The 21,352-nt window shown below is 37.3% G+C and overlaps 2 protein-coding genes across 2 annotated transcripts in view; one reads left to right on the top strand and one right to left on the bottom strand.

The window, feature by feature from the left end:
- syn2b (synapsin IIb) overlaps positions 1-20,962 on the top strand; it is a 152,655-nt gene extending 131,693 nt beyond the window's left edge. Inside the window, exons 6-13 of the mRNA XM_073825999.1 lie at positions 7,862-7,924; positions 8,168-8,310; positions 8,588-8,662; positions 10,496-10,598; positions 12,305-12,451; positions 15,794-15,860; positions 18,832-19,465; positions 19,996-20,962. Coding sequence (XP_073682100.1) covers positions 7,862-7,924; positions 8,168-8,310; positions 8,588-8,662; positions 10,496-10,598; positions 12,305-12,451; positions 15,794-15,860; positions 18,832-19,465; positions 19,996-20,125 — 1,362 coding nt within the window. The 3' untranslated portion in view covers positions 20,126-20,962. The remainder of the gene's footprint in view (positions 1-7,861; positions 7,925-8,167; positions 8,311-8,587; positions 8,663-10,495; positions 10,599-12,304; positions 12,452-15,793; positions 15,861-18,831; positions 19,466-19,995) is intronic.
- timp4.1 (TIMP metallopeptidase inhibitor 4, tandem duplicate 1) lies at positions 775-7,330 on the bottom strand. The gene is made up of 5 exons (XM_073826245.1): positions 7,074-7,330; positions 4,359-4,453; positions 3,749-3,854; positions 3,316-3,437; positions 775-1,632 (listed from the first exon to the last, which is right to left on the bottom strand). The coding sequence occupies exons 1-5, from the start codon at positions 7,195-7,197 to the stop codon at positions 1,429-1,431; spliced, it is 651 nt and encodes a 216-aa protein (XP_073682346.1). The 5' UTR covers positions 7,198-7,330; the 3' UTR covers positions 775-1,428.
- Positions 20,963-21,352: the final 390 nt, after the last annotated feature.

Raw genomic sequence — 21,352 nt, 5'->3', positions numbered from 1 at the left:
GTAGCTTTATTTTCCTTTTTTGGGCTTTTAGTAGAAGAACTTATTTTGCAATCATCCACCTAAATAACGTGTTTGTAATCTCAAACTGATGTTACACTGTCTTGCAATCACCATGATTAATCGCAAACGGCCACACAACCAACCTTTTGCAATACATGAACATTGCGTTGCTGTAGCGTGAGAAAAAATACCGTTGGCAGCTTTCTTAATTCCTGTCATTTTTTTTCTATTTCATGTTGCCTGTTTATTTTATTATTAGTTATTACTTCATTAAAAAAATAACAAGGTGTTTCCTGGTCATTTTCTAGTTTGTTCAGTATTTTAGCCCTATGTTTCCACTGTCCTGTATTCGGCATCGTATGTCTTCCAGTTCCCCTAAGTTGTTCTATGTTTGTTTCCCTGCCTGCCCCTGTATTCTCTTTGGTTTTGTTATTAAAGACCGTTTGTTTCCGTTTAACCACTTTCTCCTCGTTCCTTCACTCCCACGCCCTTGATAGAACGTGACAATAGTACAGATAAAATGTAAACTGTAAAAATTTATTTAGATCTGTAAAAGTGAAAAAGGTCCATTGTATAAAGGTAAAACAGTAGCATAACTCGAGTGGTTGTGGATTTAAATGTGAGAACTTGTCTTGTTAATATTTGTATTTGTAAGCTGAAATTTACACTCACAGCTCTAATGTAAAAAGCTGAACCGTTTTGAATTTGAAGTTGCAGATTAATAGTTAAAAATGTGTAAAATGACATTCACATAAACAAAATGACAGACACAAGTGTGTGAAATGTATTTACTTTGCACTTTACAAGCTCAAGCCGACACAGTCAGTTCCAGCAGTACAACTTCAAATTCTAACGCTTTGTCTTTTGCTACTTCTTTCACAATATTCCTGTACCAAAACTCACTCGTGCACTTGTAAATGCAGATGCGAGAAAGGGGTGTAGCTGGTGTGGGAATGCACTTTCATATACTGCGCATTCTTTCTAATGTGTCTGTGTTACAGAAGATACGTTTGAACAAACCATTTTCATTTCTCTTTTATTCCTTATTAAATAGAAAATGATATGGACCTAATGTAAATGATATGTCATCGCATTCTATGGCATGCTAATAATCTAACACTGCTATTTATAATGCAAATCATTGATTAATGCAATCACATTTCAGATGTACAACAGACTCATGGTAACATCTTAATTGTACATGTCAGTTTGAAGAGTATGTTGGTTGCTAAAATGTTGCAGAATTGTTCTTGGTGGTTGTTTGAGAGATGTTAAGTGGTGGCTAAGGTGTTCTGTATGGCTACAAGAAAGTATATCAGGTTAAAGGGCTTGCATGTGTTTACAGTTAAGCTGTCTACTCTTCTTGAACAGCATCAAGCAGCTTCTTAATTAAAGTTAAAATCCACTCATGGCTTCGGCCGTCAGCCGTCAGACATCAGACACGTCCATGGTGTCATTTTCAGAAGGTTTGCCAATTCCTCCATACCAGCCGCAGGAGCCATCGCTGTGTCTGATGCAGGCAGACTCATGAACTGGTTCTCCATACTCAAATGGCCATAAAGATGACCAGTTTGTCAGTATACACTCATTTTTTGTGCTGGGTTGACAGGACTTTTCGGTGCAGATAGAGATCTGTGGAGATTACAATTTGGTTACTAGCCATAAATAGTTCTCACTTTAGATTAAGTCATGAAAAAAAGACAATGCCATGAGTAGGGTTAGGTTTAGGAAAATATACAGTTTATACAGTATAAAAATGTAGTTGAGTTGTGAGTTATGAAGTGTGTGTGTGTGTGTGTGTGTGTGTGTGTGTGTGTGTGTGTGTGTGTGTGTGTGTGTGTGTGTGTGTGTGTGTGTGTGTGTGTGTGTGTGTGTGTGTGTGTGTGTACCTGGTATTCATCACATTGTGGGGACCAAATGTCCCCACAAGGATAGGAATACCAGTAGATTTTGACCTTGTGGGGACATTTCTCAGGTCCCCATGAGGAAACAGGCTTATAAATCATGCACAATGAGTTTTTTTGAGTAGTAAAAGTGTGCACAATCTCCTGTGAGGGCTAGGTTTAGGTGTAGGGTAGGTGTATGGCGATAGAAAGTACGGTTTGTACAGTATAAAAACCATTACGCCTATGGAATGTCCCTATAAAACATGTAAACCCAACATGTGTGTGTGTGTGTGTGTGTGTGTGTGTGTGTGTGTGTGTGTGTGTGTGTGTGTGTGTGTGTGTGTGTGTGTGTGTGTGTGTGTGTGTGTGTGTGTGTGTGTCTGTGTGTGTGTGTGTGTGTGTGTGTGTGTGTGTGTGTGTGTGTGTGTGTGTCTGTGTGTGTGTGTGTGTGTGTGTGTGTGTGTGTGTGTGTGTGTGTGTGTGTGTGTGTGTGTGTGTCTGTGTGTGTGTGTGTGTGTGTGTGTGTGTGTGTGTGTGTGTGTGTGTGTGTGTGTCCTTAATGTATTTCTAAACACTAAATATGAATGTAATTTAATGGTCAATTATGGTTGGAATATAATATGTGACCCTAGACCACAAAACTTAAGTAGCACAGGTATATTTGTAGCAATAGCCAACAATACATTGTATGGGGCAAAAGATCATGCTCCATTAAGATATTTTGTACATTTCCTACCATAAATATGTCAAAACGTAATTTTTGATTAGTAATATGCATAGCTAAGTACTTCATTTGGACAACTTTAATGACAATTTTTTCAATATTTTGCTTCTTTTTTTTTTTTTTTTTGCACCATCAGATTCCAGATTTTCAAATAGTTGAATCTCAACAAAGCATACATCAATGGAAAGCTTTTTTTTTTTTTTTTTTTAGCTTTCAGATAATGTATACATTTCAATTTAAAAAAATGCAACACTTATGACTGGTTTTGTGGTCCAGGGTCACATATAATTTTTGGTTATTCAAACCTTCATAAAGCATTCTCTGAATTAGTGATTTTCTTAATATTATAGAAGCTATGTTAAATTGGCTTTGTGTATTATCTAGTCCAGGGGTTTTCAAACCTGTCCTGGAGCCTCCCCTGCCCTGCACATTTTGTATGTCTCCCTTATTAGGCACACCCAATTCAGGTCTTGCAGTCTCTACTAATGAGCTGATGATTTGAATCAGGTGTATTAGATGAGAGAGACAAGCAAAATGTGCAGGGCAGGGGAGGCTCCAGGACAGGTTTGAAAACCCCTGATCTAGTCCCTTGATAATATTTGTTAATATTCAGTGCAATGACATGATATTTTTGTTTGGCAATTGATCACAATGTTTGGATGTTTGTAAACTAGGTTGAAAGAAATAGATGACATAGTTTATTACCATGCAGTTACAGCCCATCAGATATCTGTATTTGAGGTTCTTTTTTTGCATTAAGGAGAGTCTGTCCCAGAGCTCAAGAAAGTCGCACATTGAAACGAAGAATCCCTCAGGCGTGATGCTTCCTGTGAGATAACAAACACACTATATTATAAATTGCAATGTCATTTTATTTTCTCTGTGGTCTATGTATGATATTAGTCAGTGAATCACCCTCTTGCACTTTTCAGGGGCAGACAGATTTTGAATATATAAGTTTATCTAAGTCAGCAGATGGTGAGAACCACTGTTCATTTCCAATGTTTTCATATCAGGTTACCAGCAAGCATAATCTTTTAACACATTTAAATATTTTTATTGCAAAACTCACTTTCAGACCCCGACAAGTGTCCAGAAAAAAATTGGTAGCTTGTTAGAACATCATAAATGCTTTTACCTGAAAGCAGATACTGTCCACAACCAAGCCTGGTCCCGCACATTGAAGACATCTCATTCGTATAGACATGTTGAATTTCCTTTATTCTGTCAAATCCCTTGAACACCTGCAAAAACAGCCAAAACAGTTTTGCAATACATTTGTTTGGTTTATCCAGACTATTGTTGTGCTACTTGCCAAGCAAGGTGGCAGAGCTGTAACTTCCAAATAGTCAGACTTTTTATGTTTTGTTTTGTTTTTGTTTTTCCATCTGATGTGCCTTTTCATATTTAGATATTCACACTGCCTTTATTGGTCTATACCAGGGGTGCCCAACCCTGTTCTGGAGATCTACTGTCCTACAAAGTTCAGCTCCAACCCTGAACAAATACACCTGAACCAGCTAATTAATGTCTTAAGTAGCACTTGATAATTACAGACAGCTGTGTTGGAGCAGGGCTGGAACAAAAATCTGCAGGTAGGTAGATCTCCAGGAACAGGGTTGAGCAGCCCTGGTCTATACTCTACTAGTTAATTGACCAAAACCCCAAAGAGACTGTAACTCCCTCCATTTCATTATTTGGACGTAAAGCCAAGCAGAACATTGATTTAATCAAGGACTTTAGCTCACCTTTATCACTTGGATTTCATATTGAATTTTTCCCATGCCAGGTATATTTTCATCATTGTGTATGATCTTCTCCCCAGTTACCTCAGCTCGTATCACTAATCAGAAAGGACACAGCTGTTATTACTAGAGTGTGACACTGGAAGCTTTAAAGGAATCATTTCAGTAGAACCAATTTCTTCTTCTAGAACACTTCTATACACTTACACAGGCATGTTTATCATGTATCTGCTTAATGACCTTAGTCACCTTATTCCTTAAGGTCAGTAACCATGTCAGGAACATTAACATTTGACAGCAATTTTACTTTTAAAATCCATATGTGCTAAGCATACAAGTGACTCTTAATGTCTTACAGAACTGATTTCAAGATTTTCTTATTAACGCTTATTGATAGAAATGTCTTCATGGTGCCACTCCAACATACCAGCAATTCAATACTAAATACTAAATACATAGTGAAAGAAAGTACTCAATACTTGGTCCAGCTACTGTAGATGAATCTACTGTACCTAAAAGTTACTATAGCTGCAAAAGACAGGTTGTGAACTTACTTTCAGTTAGCCTGCATGCAGTTGCCTACAAGTTCTCTTAAAATGAATCCTGCTGCTTTGATTTGGGTTTGTTTGGTAAATGTTACTAATTTTTTCATATTGTATGTGAAAGTTAATTTAAAATACTATTAATAACAGAAAAAAATCCATTTATCTTCAAAGTCATGTGGTATGTATAGCATGCAGATGTCCAGTAGATTTTCAGGACTGTGGTTCCAAGGTTCTTATAGTCAACTCTTCCATGGTCTCGTCCTGTACCGGCCGCTCCACTATGGGCATCTCCTCCACGTACACACTTACTCCATGATACACGTGCAATTTTGTCTGATTGGCTGGTTGGCTGGTCTTAGCTGGTTTAAGCTAGAAGTAGCTGGTTTTAGCTGGTCTCCTGGCCAGGCTGAGAAAATGGCCAAAACTCCTCTAAAACCAGCCTGCTGACCAGCTAAAACCAGCCTGGTTGTTTTTAGCTGGTTTTTTTTTTTTTTCAGCAGGGTTATTCTTTGCTTGTTCTTGTCCATGTCTAAATTGCTATTCTTCTACATTTTTCTTGTGCCTCTAAATGTTTCCTCCTGAGTTATCCCAGAGTTTTGCTTGCCCGCAAACAACCCATGACAATACCAAGGTTCTTGCCATTTTGATTTAAAAATACACTAATGGACATAATTTCACTCTTTTTCAATATACATGGGTTCAAGTAAGCAAAGAAATGTAATTATTTGTACTTGGTTACACCACTTGACATTTTTTAGTGTAACTAAGTTCAAATTATTTGCTGAAAGTGGACATCTCAGGACATCTTTATTTGTCAATGACCCAACATTATCTGCTGTGTTAGGAGTTTACCAAGATGAAATAATTTGGCACTGAATTGCACAACAAAAGTAAAAAATAAAACATCTATTGGTTATAAATGAGTGGAATGGTACACTGATGCCATAGTTGTTTTCCAGTTGATGGATTATGTGGATTTACTGTATTCGTTCAATGAATACTAATGGAATCTGCGTGTCTTTACAACCTCATGCCAGTCATTCCATGCCTTATTGTTCCAGAACAAAGACTGGAATGCCAAAGCAGCTATGACGCACTGAAGCAGGGATTCAAACCAACTTTTTCATTCTCTGAGTGAAACACATTTAGCAGAATATTTAAAAGAGTGCACTGCAAAAATCAGATGTCGCTCTTGTTTTTCAGAAAATATCTCAATGTTCTTAAAACTTGATAAATTTAAAGACATTAAGACTTGTTTTCAAAGAATATATCTTGAAAATCAGTGTTTTGCTTTTGTCTTTTGACTAGACGACTTTCACTTAAGTAAAAATACTTTTACTTTCGTTTGTAAAAACTAAAGGATAAGACTGGATAAGGTAGATTCTCTTCAGCCAAATCTTACCTTATAACTTTTATTTAGACTAGATATTTTGTCCTGGCAAACAAGACCCACTCTTTTAGATATGATTGTCTCTGTAGTACGTCAGTTTTGTTTTCACAGTGTTGATTGAATTTAGATTTCTGATGCCAAATGGAGTTTATAATTCAAGAAAAAAGTGTTCAGTTCTTGCCCATGAGGTAAATGACCTCAATGACAAAAATCATAACTTAATTAAAGTTAAAATTATATCAGTACACATATTTTTAAAGCCATAACGAGCGCTAATTAAAAGTAAATGCCACTCTGAGGTGATTGAGGAACTAGATCATTGAACTGTGACTTATTACAACAGCAGTTTGAATATCAGCTTATTCATAATTACAGAGAACTGAGAGCAGCGCCTGATTACTATGTAATTATGCTGTTATAATATGGTTACATCAGATCATTGTAAAATAAGAAAACTGCTTTTTCTTAACTAAATACTGTACCATCCATGATTCTGATCATATTGTCATATTTGCACAGTTATTACAACTTTATTGTGTTTTACACATTGCAGTTCACAACACTGACCTAAACCTACAGTACATCTCTTGTGGTCTATTCTGTTTACAAGCCATTCCTTGCTAGTTCTCACTGTTGACAGACATAATTTCTCTATTTTTATTTAGAGCAATTGTGGAATATTATACTTTAACCATGTAAAGTCCTGGACAGATTTGTCACAGCATCCTGTCCCTGACACTTTACGAAAATAAAAGAGCATAAACTCCTGTTTGTTTGACGTACCTATGTCAGACATGCAGAACAGCTGTTGAGGGTGTCCTGGAGCACAGCTGCAGCCCTCGGCCACCTGCTTGTTCAGTCCCACAGACAAGAAGAACAGCAGCACTAGAGTCCCAGCAGCAGACATGCTCACACTCGCACTCTGCCAGCACAAGAGAAAAGATCAACTATATAAAATACACTTCCTGTGGCCCTAAATGATTCTCTTCCCGTCTGTAGTGGTCTCCTTCTCTCTCTAGGCTCTACGGGTGTCTTATAGCTTTCATGTCTGGCTGAGGAAAGGACCACCCTTCTAACTAAACAAACCACACCCTCTACAAACACACACATGCTGAGTTCAGTGGAGATGCTCTTGTGCCAGTGGAACTCATTCAGATCTGACTCTGTTCTCATATGAAAGACACTTTATGCTATCAGTTCCCTATGGGAATATTCAAATCTGTTTAAATGCTGTGTTGCACTCAGAAGTATCAGATGTTGCGTGCAGTGTTTAACAATAAGCCATTTGTGGCTAAGACATAAAACTTGTCTTGTTCACACATGCTTGATTGCTAGACTTAATATGATGAGCCAATTTTGATAAATGTCATAAACACACCTGTTTTTGAAGCATACGCCACACCGCAGTAATGCATAATAAATGACTTGAAACAATGAAAGTTTTATTGGCCAAGAGCTGGGATTCAATTATGTTGTTTTATAGACAATGACCAGTTCCTGGATCCTTCCAGTAACTAATGCAAATGAGGAAAAGCATATAAATGAAAGTCAACAATTAATCTGTGTTTCAGATCTCGATGCCAACATTCCCTGTGGTGGTGAAGATCGGACATGCCCATTCTGGGATGGGGAAGGTATGGTAAAATGTTTGATTGGTTTTGAAAACAGCTCTTCAAAAGGTCTAGGTGAAGTGTTTTATGTGTGTGCGCACGTTACATTATTATTATTTATATACTATTATAGTTCTTTTTTTGTAATTTTGCCATGTGTTTCCCATTAGTTTCCCAACTTATCCACTGATGTCTCTGTTTGATATCATTTTAGCTCACAGCCCATGAAACACGTGACAACAAATTAATGGAAATGTGTCTTGGCAGGTGAAAGTTGACAATCACAGTGACTTCCAAGACATTGCGAGTGTTGTGGCCATCACTCAGACCTACACGACTACAGAGACTTTCATTGATGCTAAATATGACATCAGGGTCCAGAAGATCGGTTCTGATTATAAGGCTTACATGTAAGTACAGCTGCGCCTACTTTGTCCTGCTGAACATAAAATAAGGATTTTTAAAGAATTTACTGAGAATTAATGGGAACTGAGGCTTCCAAGCTTCAAAAATGATCATAAATGTATCATACTTGCAGCCAATACATATTCTAAAGTCGAATTATAGCAAATGGTCATTTGTGGTGAAGTATTCCTTAGATAGTGATTGGTTAAAACATTGTGCAAGCTGTGAAATAATGTGATGCAGTATGTGCTGTGTGAAATGATAAATGATTTCAATTCACAGGAGAACATCCATCTCTGGCAACTGGAAATCAAACACTGGCTCTGCCATGCTGGAGCAAGTAGCCATGACTGACAAGTGAGTAAGATCAATAGAAATGCTTTGGATGAACTGCATTGTCCAGATATACAAAGGCATTTACGGAATCTATGATGTCTTTTAATCTATAAAGAGTATATTAGGTTTGATGCCATCTGTATGCTGGTAGACTACAGCAAATGTTAAATAGATAGTGTAAAAAGGTTACTAAAAAATCACAATATGAAAGCAGAAAGGTCATAAATTCTATAAAAAGCTATTAAAAAGATTACCTGGTTCAGCATTACCTGGTTTTGCCCTGAAACATATACACTATATTACCAAAAGTATTGGGACACCCCCTTCTAATGAACAGGTTTGTCTACCGTAGTCATTTCCACGAGTACAAATCTTAAAGTTTAAGCATATAATGATATTCTAGGGAATGTGTGCTTGTAATTTTATAGCAACATTTTGGATAGGACTCTTTTCTATTCTAACATGACAATATGTGTATAAGGCATGGTTCAAATAGAAATGATTGATTTAGTCAATGAGGAAGAACTTGACTGGTCTGCAGAAAGCCAAGTCCAAATCCCAGCTGAACACCTCTGGTGTGACTTTAAATGCAGATCTTGAGCAAAAAACTAATCACCAAACACCAATGACTTGTACATAACATAAATAATGTATTTGAAAATTGTATTTCCACCTCTGTTGCAACAGTTTTGGATTTGTCTAAAATGACTGTACTCATACGTATATGTCATTGGTGTTTGGTGATGAGTTTTTGGCTCAAGGTCTGCATTTAAAGTCACACTTGGCTTTATGCAGACCAGTCAAGTTCTTCAACACTGACTGAATTAATCATTTCGATTTGAACCTTGCCGTGTACATGGTATTGTCATGTTAGAATAGAAAAGGGTCCTGTCCAAACTGTTGCTATAAAATTAGAAGCACACAATTCCCTAGAATATCATTATATGCTTAAATATTAAGATTTGTACTCATGGAAATTACTAAAGTAGTCAAACCTGTTCATTAGAAGGGATGTCCTAATACTTTTGGCAATATATGGTAAAAAGCACTTAATCACAAAAACAAATGTTACATTACACATCTGACTGGAAACGTCTGAAAACTTGCATCTAAGAGACGTCTCCAGATGAATGTTTTAAACATGGTTTAAAACGATGGATGTGCTATAAAAATACTGTGCTTTGGGAAACAGTTGTGACTAGCTAGTTAATTTCTCCTCAGTGCATTATTGCACTATGGTAGTTAAGCAATGAGTTATGGCATTATATGGGAAATGCATCCTACAATGGCTAGTTATAAACCAGAAAGAACAAGCTACACAGTCACTTACTGTGCTTACTTTGTCTTGTGAAATATAAAAGAAGGATTTTTAAAGAATTTACTGACAATTAATGGGAACTGAGGCTTTCAAGCTAAAAAAAAATCTGCACATATGCTGCCAAATGATATACACAAATGCAAATGTACAGTGCAACTACTGTACACTTCCCCTAGTTGCTGATTAAATGAATTAAAATAATGTAAGAGAATAACCACAACTTGTCGTTTTGGCAGACTGGCTTCAACATAAGTTGTTTTATAGCACAATAACCTCTTATATGTCAATAGATCAAGGGAATTTTGATTTCTCAGTTCATGGTCCCTTTACTAAATGTGATGGAAAATGCAACATCCAGTAGCAAGAATGGTAAAAAATGAATAGTACTGACAATTCTGTGAGAATAATACTGAAGTAGATTAGTATGTTGAAGTCGGTGTTCAACTGGCAGTTTAATTTTATATTCAATATGTGATCAGAAATTGGGCAAGTAAAAGCTCTGGCTGGCTTTAGTGACATGTTTTTCTTTCCTGCAGATATAAGCTGTGGGTGGATGCCTGTGCAGATGTCTTCGGAGGTCTAGACATCTGCGCTGTTAAAGCCATACATGGAAAGGATGGAAAGGACTATATCACTGAGGTGAGAGCTTAGTGATAACACGCATTGATTCAAGCCTTATATCAGCCACCCGATCACTGTATTACTGCATGTAAGCTGATAGTTAAAGATCAACACCGGACAAAGAGATAGAAATGCGTAATAAGTTAGAAGATTATAGTCATGAGAGGAGGCGTTGACCACAGAGACCGTACATTGTGCCAGGACACAGACAAATGAGTGCATGCTTTATGAGGTTTTGCAAAAAACACATAAATCCTTGCCAAATCCATTGTTAGGAATGTGAGTCAGACAATGCATAAGTTCTTTGGAAGCTCACTTTTTCCTCATGCAAAAGGAGAACTCAAGTGTTTGCATTCTAAGGACACTCCTATAGTTTTTAATTTCCTGCTAATATCCACACATGTGCAGGTAATTTTCTTTATATTCAGCATTAAATGCCAAATTTGGTCAAAAAACATGGAGCAGTTCTTACAAATTATGCCATAAATATTGTGGACTACATTATGTGGACACTGAAAGCATCATTTAGCCACATGGTCAGTAAACCCAGGGCAGTTTCATATGAAAGGCGTCAACTCACAATAAAATTATGTTTTGTTATAACTCAAAATAAATTGGTTTTGTTATGTTGTACTGTCATGATGATATTTTAGAACTCCATCCCAGCCCTAAACCTAAATCAAAACCATTTGAAACAATAACACATAGCAGCCAGATAGATTTATAGACACAATACTTTTTAAATTAAACATTCCACTATTAAAAAGCTATTTTTGAGCACCTGCATCCACCTTTTACCCCTTTCAGCAATGTAATATGTATAAAGCACATAAAAGCAGTTACAGTCATTTTCTTGTAACAAAACGACTTGATGATTTTAGCACAAGCATTGCATGTCTTCTGAAGCCATGTGAGGAAACTTTATGTGAGGAACACAGTTAACTTTTTAAGTGCTGAGCATCTTCCCCTTTCTCATTGAAAAGATAAATCAAAACTTTAGCATGTAGCAAACAGTCATATTGGGAGTGGACATTAACAATAGTGAGATATTCCTTGATTCCTCACAAAACAATAACATTTCTCACAAACATGTCTTATTTCTAGTGGTTTCAGTAAATTTATTTTGATGCCGTAAAAAAAAAAAACAGTATTTTGAGTTTCCATCATGGAAGGATGTGGTCATGATTGTTGTCTCCCAGTGGTGTGCCACAAGAACAAAATTCATTGTCTAAAATTGTCTAAAAAACCCAGACATTATTCTTTCTTTAGCTTAGAGATATTCAGATAAATCAATGACAATGTCAATTCTCATATCAAATGATGAACAATCAAAGCATTGATTTCTCTCTGTACAACATGTTGCTGTTGAAATGTTTTGATTCATTATAAGAGACTTAGTGTGACATGCCAGTGTTGCTATGGAAACTGTTTTCTATGCTAGCGCACAGTGCTAGCGCACAGTGAATGAGCGTATTCTCATTGAGAGCAGGAGCAGCACATCTATCTATCACATAGATAGATAGATAGATAGATAGATAGATAGATAGATAAATAGATAGATAGATAGATAGATAGATAGATAGATAGATAGATAGATAGATAGATAGATAGATAGATAGATAGATAGATAGATAGATAGATAGATAGATAGATAGATAGATAGATAGATAGATAGCCTGTGCTCCTCATCATGTATTAATACTGTTGTGTGTGATCGGCTGTAGGTTGTGGGCTCTTCAATGCAGCTGATTGGAGATCACCAGTTGGAGGACCGGCAGCTGATTGCTGCCATCGTTCTGGCCAAGATGAACCAAGAATCGGGCCGCACAACAGCCCCACAGAGACCTCCGACCACTGTACAACCAGCACAAGTACGGTCATCAAACACTGATGTTACTCAACACAATATACACTGTGTTCCACATGATGAAAGTGACATATCAGAAGAATTTCAGTAAAAAAAAAAAAAAAAAAAAGAATTTTAGGTTTCCAAGAAGTGTTGTTTGATTTCCCTTTTTTTGATTAACTGATCCCAGACAGGTTTGTGAAATAGTTTTCTTAGGTAAATGCAAAACCTGCTTAAAGAGGTTGTTCAACATTTAGCAAATCACAGTTCTAATGCAATATGGAGAGAAAGAAAAATCTTTCTGTAGATAAAAAAGCATGAAATTTTGCAATGTTTTGGAAAAGGCATAAAAAACAACTAATATTTTGTGAAAACTAAATAGAGATTATCAAACTGTCTAAAGACTGTCTACTTTTTTCAGTAACAAGTAATCAAACAAATTACAGTTCCCCAATTACAACACCGTTACACCGTTATCCTTACTGACAATGAAATTACTATAATTCAGCTCACTAAAGCGGTTTTCATCCGAGTAGTCTCTCTCTCAGCCATAGGACCTCCAAAACTGTGCATTGCATCGCATTGCATTCTTTTTCTGAGATACATTCTGTCTTATTCCTCTCAGCGCATCTTCTTCCAGAAACGGAAAGTAGCCGAGATGAAGTTGATGAATGCTCACGTTTGTTTATGGAGGCAATGTGGGCATTTACCTAGGCTCCATGTTTGCACATCTCACATGGATGTTTAAAATTTGAGAAGCGGAGCCGCTAGTGGACGTGATTACATTAGAGATTAGTTTAGATTGGAAAAACTAGCACTCGCCTTTGTACATATTACTTTATCAGAGAATATTTGTTTTGCACCTGACTTACTTAATTTAAAATCAGACATTTCAAGCTTAATCATGTCTGTGAGGCAGGTATTCGCTGAGATTCAGGTTGTTTTATTTACATGTCTGTGAAGAGAGGTGATGGAGACCAAGACTGGGAAAATGCACCCTGTTTATTTTCTTTATTTTACAAAAGCACATTGTTTTGTTGTTATTATGACTATACACAAATAAAAGTAGACCCTTTGCGGTTTCAAACGATACCTTATTCTTATCTGTACGATCAAACATTACAGAGTATTTTTAGTTGTTTTCGTTGTCATCAAGAACAAATGAGACATACCGCATCACAACACTATTGCCACAGGATGTTTAAAGTGACCCCTATAATTTGATATTTAGCCCCTGAAAAGTGTATCTCACATTATCCCACAGCAACATTAAAATAGTGTGGATTAGTGTACAATGTTTTATTTAATATTGGGGGCATCCAAGTTATTATATACATTTGAACATTTTTACAACACCGTTACCGTATTGACAATAAAACATGGTGTTACTATAATTCAGCTCACTGCATCGGTTTTCATCCGAGTAGGCTCTCTTTCAGCCATAGGACCTGCATCGCATCACACTGCGTTCTTCTTCTGAGGTGCATTTTGGCTTATTCCTCTCAGCGCGTCTTCTTCCAGAAACTGAAAGTAGCCGAGATGAACTTGATGAATGCTTACGTTTGTTTACGGGCGTTTACCTAGACTACATGTCCGTGCGTCTCACGTGGATGTTTAAAATTTAAAAAGTGGAGCTGCTGGTGGACATGATTACATAGAGATCAGAAAGTATTTGTTTTCAATGTGACTTACTTCATTTAAAAGATATTTTTCAAGCTTTCAAGCTTTCTATACATATATTTCTCATGTCTGTGAGGCAGGTATTTGCTGAGATTCAGGTTGTTTTATTTACGTGTCTGTGAAAAGAGGTGACAGAGGCCGAGACTACAGAAAGCACACCCTTTTTATTTTCTTCATTTTAAAAAAGCACATTGTTTTGTTATTATGACTACACACAAATAAAATAGACCCTTTGCAGTTTCAAACGATACCTTACTTCTATCTGTACAATCAAATATTACAGAGTATTTTTAGTTGTTTTCGCAGTCATCAAGAAAAAATGAGACAGACCACACTGCAACAGTGTTGCCACAGGATGTTTTTCATAGCCGCTGTTTGAAGTGATCCCTATAATGTCATATTTAGCCCCTGAAAAGTGACAGAAACATTAAAATAGTGTAGATTAGTGTACAACGTTTTATTTAATATTGGGGGCATCCAAGTTATTTGACACATTTGATTTTTTTTTTAAAGTAACACAATAGTTACTTTCCCTAGTAATTAGTTACTCTTATAATTATGTAATTAGTAACTATAACTAATTACTTTTTTAAGTAGCATGCCCAACACTGTTTGTGAGTGAATCAAAACATGGAAGAACTTGGTCAGATAAAGGCTTATTAAAAAGATAGTTCACCCAGAGATGAAAATTCAGTCATTAATGACTCACCCTCATGTCATTCCAAAGCTGTAAGACTCTCATTCATGTTCAGAACACAAATTAAGATATTTTTGATTAAATCTGAGAGCTCTCTGACCCAGCAACGCAACTTCCATGTTCAAGGCCCAGAAGGGTATTAAGGTTGTTAAATTAATTGGTTCAACTTTAATTTTATGAAGCTACGAGAATACTTTTTATACACAAAGGAAACAAAAAACAACTTTATTTAACAGTTTCTTCTTCTCGGATTAATTTTTTGGTGAACTAACCCTTTAAGGAAAGTTTATGCCAAATAAATTAAAAGGGCAGCTATAAAAAAGCCAGGGGCATAAACAGGTATCTGAAGCTGGTTTCTCTCTATGCAGGCTGGCAGTTGTGCATAAAGCTGCATTTCAGCCACTCCTAACCAAAGCTCACAAAGAGAAACCTTTACACTTTTCTTTGAAAAACTAAAATCTGAATGTTTATTTAACTGAAATTCTTCTGATATGTCACTTGGATAATAATTTGGAACACTGTGTATTTTCTCAGATCCACTGCATCACTAATACACAAGAACTATGTGGGGCGACCAATTAAATACCAATAAACAACTGTACAGCAAATTGCACAAAATATATAAAAATATATGCTGTATTTTAACAATGTATACCTAAAGTATATTCACAACTCTTTTTGGCTGCACTTGAACCTAAAATTTCTATGCTGTCATCATTTACTTGCCCAAACCACTGTGACTTAATTTTAAAAACCGTTTTAGTCTATACAATATAAGTCAGTTGACTCCAAAACACTGAGACATCTTCTTTTAAAGAAATGATTTTACTCTAAAGAGGGTGAGTTTTCCTTTTAGGTTAGCAAAGCAATTTCTCCCAAAAATAGTTCCATTTTTAGTCTTCCTGTCTAGTGTTGCCCCCTGGTGTGGAATCAATAGAAGTGCACTAAGACTAAAAACATTTGAGTGTGTTTGTTTGTGTGTGTCTACAGAGCCCTGCCTTAAAAGAAAGCCTGACTGACCCCAACAAGACCCTCGGCCAGCGGCCCCCTCCACAAGGTTGTTTACAGTACATTCTCGACTGTAACGGAGTTGCAGTCGGACCAAAACAAGTCCAGGCAAAATGATTGCTACTGCCAATATTCCAGATACACGGTTCAGCCCACAATAAAACTAAAGCTCAGTTCACTGGTGCTGGTTGAGGTTAAGATAGTGACAGATGCAGTAGTTTGGAGCTGGTGCTCTTCAGAATCTGCCTAGACTGTGTCGTTCGCCCAATGAAGTGTTTTTCTGTATTGTTTACTTTTCTGTCTGTGTTTGCTTCTGATGGCTGCATTCGTTTCCTTGTTAGTCGTGTGGTTTCCAGGGTTGTCGCTGCCAGCTAAAGAACAATTCTAACTGTGCCTACGCAAAGTCCAGTGCTGTGGTGTCTCATGTGGTCAATATGTTCTATGAAAGATTGATGATCTTTGAAGATTTTGTACAACTTGAACTTATTTCAGTGAGGGTAGTTCCTAATCGTCTAGCTGAGATTTCTTTGCTTTCGGATGTATGTGTGCTGTAACATTTGTGTGTGTGCTATATGTGTGATGTTGTTTTTTATTATTATTTAAATGTAGTGTTTGTGGTTTTGCATGAGTGATGTGCAAGCAAGCTTGCTGGTATAAGTCCATGTGTTTACATCCAGAATACACAAAGTGTGTATTCAATAACTTTTTTTGTTTTTTAAAAAATAAGATGAGTGTTTTTACTGCTTCCAGCATGATTTCTAAAGAGGTGTTGGAAGGTGATTCTTTGGAACAGTTTGAAGCTGTCTTAAACACTTGTTTTCCCGAGGTTACCAAGATTTTCTTTCCACCTGATGAACTGTAAACAAATTACCATAAGGAGCCAAAGACATTTGAAGGAATTCCATAATGACCATCAGTTCATCAAGTGGATCAGGTTTAATGAACGTTTTAGAATAGGAGGTTAGATTTAGCAGATGAGTCCTTCCTCCCATGACCTCTTGACTGTCAACTTATATCCTTCTGAGCAATACAAAACCTACTGTAGTGAAATAGTCAAAATGGGTGAATCACAATAAACCTGTCAAGAATATGTCATATTATTACATCACCCCCAAAATCAAAAGAGGATATAAGAAATTATATTTTGCATGATTAAAATAAAGCCTATTTTAAAGCCATTGAGATTTTTTTGCATTGCAATTTGTTGCATTATTTTCATTACGATTAACTGTAATTATGAAAAAATTACATCACAGCATATTTGTTGTGCTGCCTTTTATTGCTGATGAATGAAATTAAAAACACATTGTAATACACTAATCAAAATCTAATCTATCAAAAAACGTAATGTGAAATGCCTGGATGCATTACAGTAATGAGAATTTAATTTTAATCTTTTTCTTTTGATGTTGTTGTGAAATGTGACCTAGACATGTTTTGTGACATTCACCCAAATAAGAAAGCAAATTTTAAGAGATCTCTTACAATAATTGGTTATGACTGTTTAAAAAACTTTTTTTTTTCTCTCTCACAGCCATCACCTGTGCATCATGAATGCAATTTTATAATATCACAAAGTGGTAATTTAGAGGTATCGCTTTTTAGCCATTCAGTGGAGTCACTGTTTTATATGCAAAGACATTCAATTAAATAAGCTAATATAGTGATACAAATTTGGCCTTGACATTTAACAATGCAATATCTGACAAACAATGAGCTTTTCCAGTTAAACAGACATGATTCTTAGTGTTCTTGGACAAGACTGGATATATATAAGAGGGATATCTGGGGTGTTTTCAGTGTAGTGCCTGTTCTGTATATTGATGTTTTTAACTGTTTTATCAACATGCAAGATGGTATCTATAATGCGTAAGAGGTATCTATGTTCAGAATTTAAAATATGTCCTTATATTGCATGGGAAATGTTTACTTAACTATATTTGCATGCATTACCAAAGAGTGGAAAAATCAGAAATATTTTTTTGTGTGTGAAAAGACTAATGAAATCAATGAATGTACTCATCAAACACACTGAAAATAATGTCCCCTATGTGAACAATCAGATCTCTATCGCTATATGCTGATGTAGCGTCGCATAGTGTGGTCTGACTTAATACTCATTGACTTGGGTTGATTAGGCTTTGCTGATGTCACTGTCTCTTTAAATCCAGTACTTGGGTTTTACCTGTGATTATTGTCTGATATAGATCTAGTCTTTCCCCCTCATGTCCAAAGTAATAAAGCTCCCATTTTCCAGACTTACTGTTCTGTGTTACTGAATTATACTTTTTGTTAGCTTTTTTTTTTTTTAAATGGAATAACCTTTATGAAAGACGAGATTCTTCTGAGTGTCTTTGTAAAATTTCTAAAGGGTCAAGCCCACTGTATGTTTAATTATAGTGAGATATCAGGAAACATAAGTATTTCTAAACAAACAAGCAAAACCACAAGACACACCTCACTTACTAGATCATTATGTAATTATTTCAAGAAAGCAAATGATCTTCCACATTTTACCTGCTCCTGCATGTATCCCAATTGTCCCTTATATTTATGTAAAAAAAACACTTCTGATTTTTTTTTTCAAAGATTTTCTCAAACAAGCAAGGCAAAACAGTTGTGGCCAGGAGTGAAAAGTAAAAGAAATACGGTCTTGTTTTTTTTAAAGAAGGCACATGCAGCCTCTGGGTCTCAGTTTTTTGTATGCATGATCTGTTGTTGTGAACCTGCAGCTATTACTCTTCACATCCACACCTACATGTATGATACTGCTGCAAGCTAAATGTCCTGTCTGTTTCATTCTGCTTGTTTGGAGAAAAAGAGTTTTCCTTTTGCTTGGTGGACATGACTATTCTTACCTTGGGCATTACCCTTTGTATGGTTACTTTGGCCAGTCTTGGGGGCACCTTAATTTTTTATCATAAATCACGCAGTTTCCGGTGCTGGATTTAAAACCTTCTTGCAAGCTTCAGTGTGTAAAAATGTTATAAAATGATGACTCTCTTTTGTACTAAACCTAGGGGGGGCAGTGAAACCCCAAGAACCACAACCTAAGAGTCAAGAACCTACACCTGAGCCAGTCCCTGTCCAGGAACCTGTGCCTAAAGCAGGCCCTACCCCAACTGTACAACCCACCACACAGCAGCCCAAACCCCAGGCTCAAGCAACACCTGAACCCACTCCAGGGAAGCCGTCGGAACTGCCCCCAAAACCCCAACCTCCCAAACCACTTCCCCCAAAGCCTGTGCCTCCAGTTCGGAGAAACTCCAAGCCTCAGATCCAACCGAAACCCCAAACCCCACCTCCTACCAAGGCCCAACCAAGAGTTCAACTGGGTGACACAGATCAGAATTCTGGTCAAACCCAGCCAGATGCAGTCCCTGCCCAAGAGCAATCCCCAGCCAAAGTCCCTATTAAACCCCCGTCACCAGCTAAACCTCAGCTCCAGCCTAAACCAGTGCTCAGAGAGCAAGCCAAACCTGAAGCCCGTGCTCAGACTGCTGCTCCATCTGAAGCACCCTCAGCCCCTGTCAGAGCAACTCCTTCCCCGGCTCCAGCCCTGGCCCAACCTACCCAAGTGAAACCCCCTCAATCTCAGCCTCCTGTGGAGGAACAGCCTGCACCCCAGCAGAAGTCAACCCATCCCCTGTTGAAGTAAGAATCTTTTTATTTGGAGATCATCTGCTGCAAGGCATTTTAGCAAGAAACTGTACTGCGATTCCTGGAGGGCCAGTGTTCTGCAGAGTTTAGCCTCAAGCATAAATAAACACACCAAACCAACTAATCAAGGTCTTCAAACTCATTATAAACTTCCAAACAAGTGTGTTGGAAGTAATTGGAGCTAAACACTCCAGGATCTTGGCCCTCCAGGAGCAGGATTGAACACCCTTGCCATACATTAGGGGTGCTTCTCCCGGAGAAGAGGGTTAAATCCCATTTCGAATGTGAGTTAAAATGCAGTCTTAGCTTCCTGCAGGATTCAGCTGTGCTTCAAAATTAATCCTGTGATTGGCCTGGTTAAGAGTGGCAAATTCTGCAGGAAGGTAAATATCCATGAGTGGGATTGAGGTCTTCTGCCTTCAACACCCTACTGTCGTGTTTATTAAAATGACATGACTACCTAAATGAAGGCAGAACTACAAAAATGATCTAATTTGCCTTCTGCTCTTCCCACTGTTTTGCAGCAAATCCCAGTCCTTGACCAACGCCTTCAACGCCTTTGGTGATACCTTCCGTTCCAGCAACGAGGATGAAGCTAAGGCTGAGACCATTCGAAACTTGCGCAAGTCCTTTGCAAGCCTGTTCTCTGACTAATGACAAAATCCCACAGCCTAAAAGTTGGCCAGGCACTTGAGTGACAGATATGCATCCTGGTCTGAGGTTAATTCCATGTAGCTGTGTACATTTAACCCCTCCTCCCAACTATGCTGTAATTATCCGAGTGTTAATTAAGAAGGTTAGAGTGATGTACAGTGATTGTTCTCGCGAGATGTTGGTATTTACATTTTTTGAGTCACTCTGCCCCGAAACACTGGGATTTATATAAGGAGGGGATGGTTCTCAAGTGATCAGTTACAGGAGGCTGGAGTATGCTGAAGTCGTCTTTAACCCATCGATGTTGTAGCTGTATCGTAGTAGTGTGTTTTCTTTAACCTGAGACAAATATTTGTGACTAGTTTCCCTTGTTTATCCCCTGTAGTGTGTGTGTGTGTGTGTGTGTGTGTGTGTGTGTAACTAGTTGGTGTGTCGTAAGCATTAGCCAGTAAGACATTAGTTCAACAATACCTCGGGATCTTTATAAAAGCACTTTCCTATTCAAGTTTCCTACAATAATCAATGCTTGGACTGGTCGGTTTCAATGCAGTGGTGGGATTCAGTGGAATGCCTGGTGTTTTACCAACATGGCTTGCATTCAGTTATCAACCTGTCAAGATATTCATGAGTGCCATGTTTATAGTATCTCTACATATTGTATTGTACTGTATGTTTAACATCTCAGGAGTTTAATTTGAATATATGTTTATTCCGGCGTCACACTGTTCATGTTGTGTTTTCTTTGTGCGCAGTGATATTGCTTTGCATGATCCAGTGATAATTGTTTTCTCTGTACAAGTGTCAATAAACACGTGGCGCATCATTCCACTGACATACCGGCGTGCTCTGTGCTCCGTTTGCAGTCTGCCCATTATATGTACATTCAGCTGAAGCATTGAGTGGCGACACGTACTGTTATGCATGTATTTGTAACGTTATTTTTTCAGTATTTGTTTCTTCACATTTTTAGAACCAGAGGACCTAATCAGTAAGTGCAAACACCAATACCCCGGCCATTTGGTTTGGTTAGTTATGCGTTGTAAAACATTCATAATGGGGTTTTTTTCCATGTACTTTGTGAAAAAAATAAATCTTTAATCTCATCTGAGAGATGTAAAAGCAAGCAACTCTATTCATTGAGCTTAGAGAATATGAATTGCCAGAAGGTGGCAGTAGATGACTAATGTTTTTGCTAACTCTTTATAGTTAATGATCAGCCTATGCCAT

The sequence above is a fragment of the Garra rufa genome, chromosome 20, assembly GCF_049309525.1.
Source record: "Garra rufa chromosome 20, GarRuf1.0, whole genome shotgun sequence".
NCBI lineage: Eukaryota > Metazoa > Chordata > Actinopteri > Cypriniformes > Cyprinidae > Garra > Garra rufa.
The sequence above is the reverse complement of the archived record's forward strand: the minus strand, read 5'-3'. Positions and strand labels throughout refer to the sequence as shown.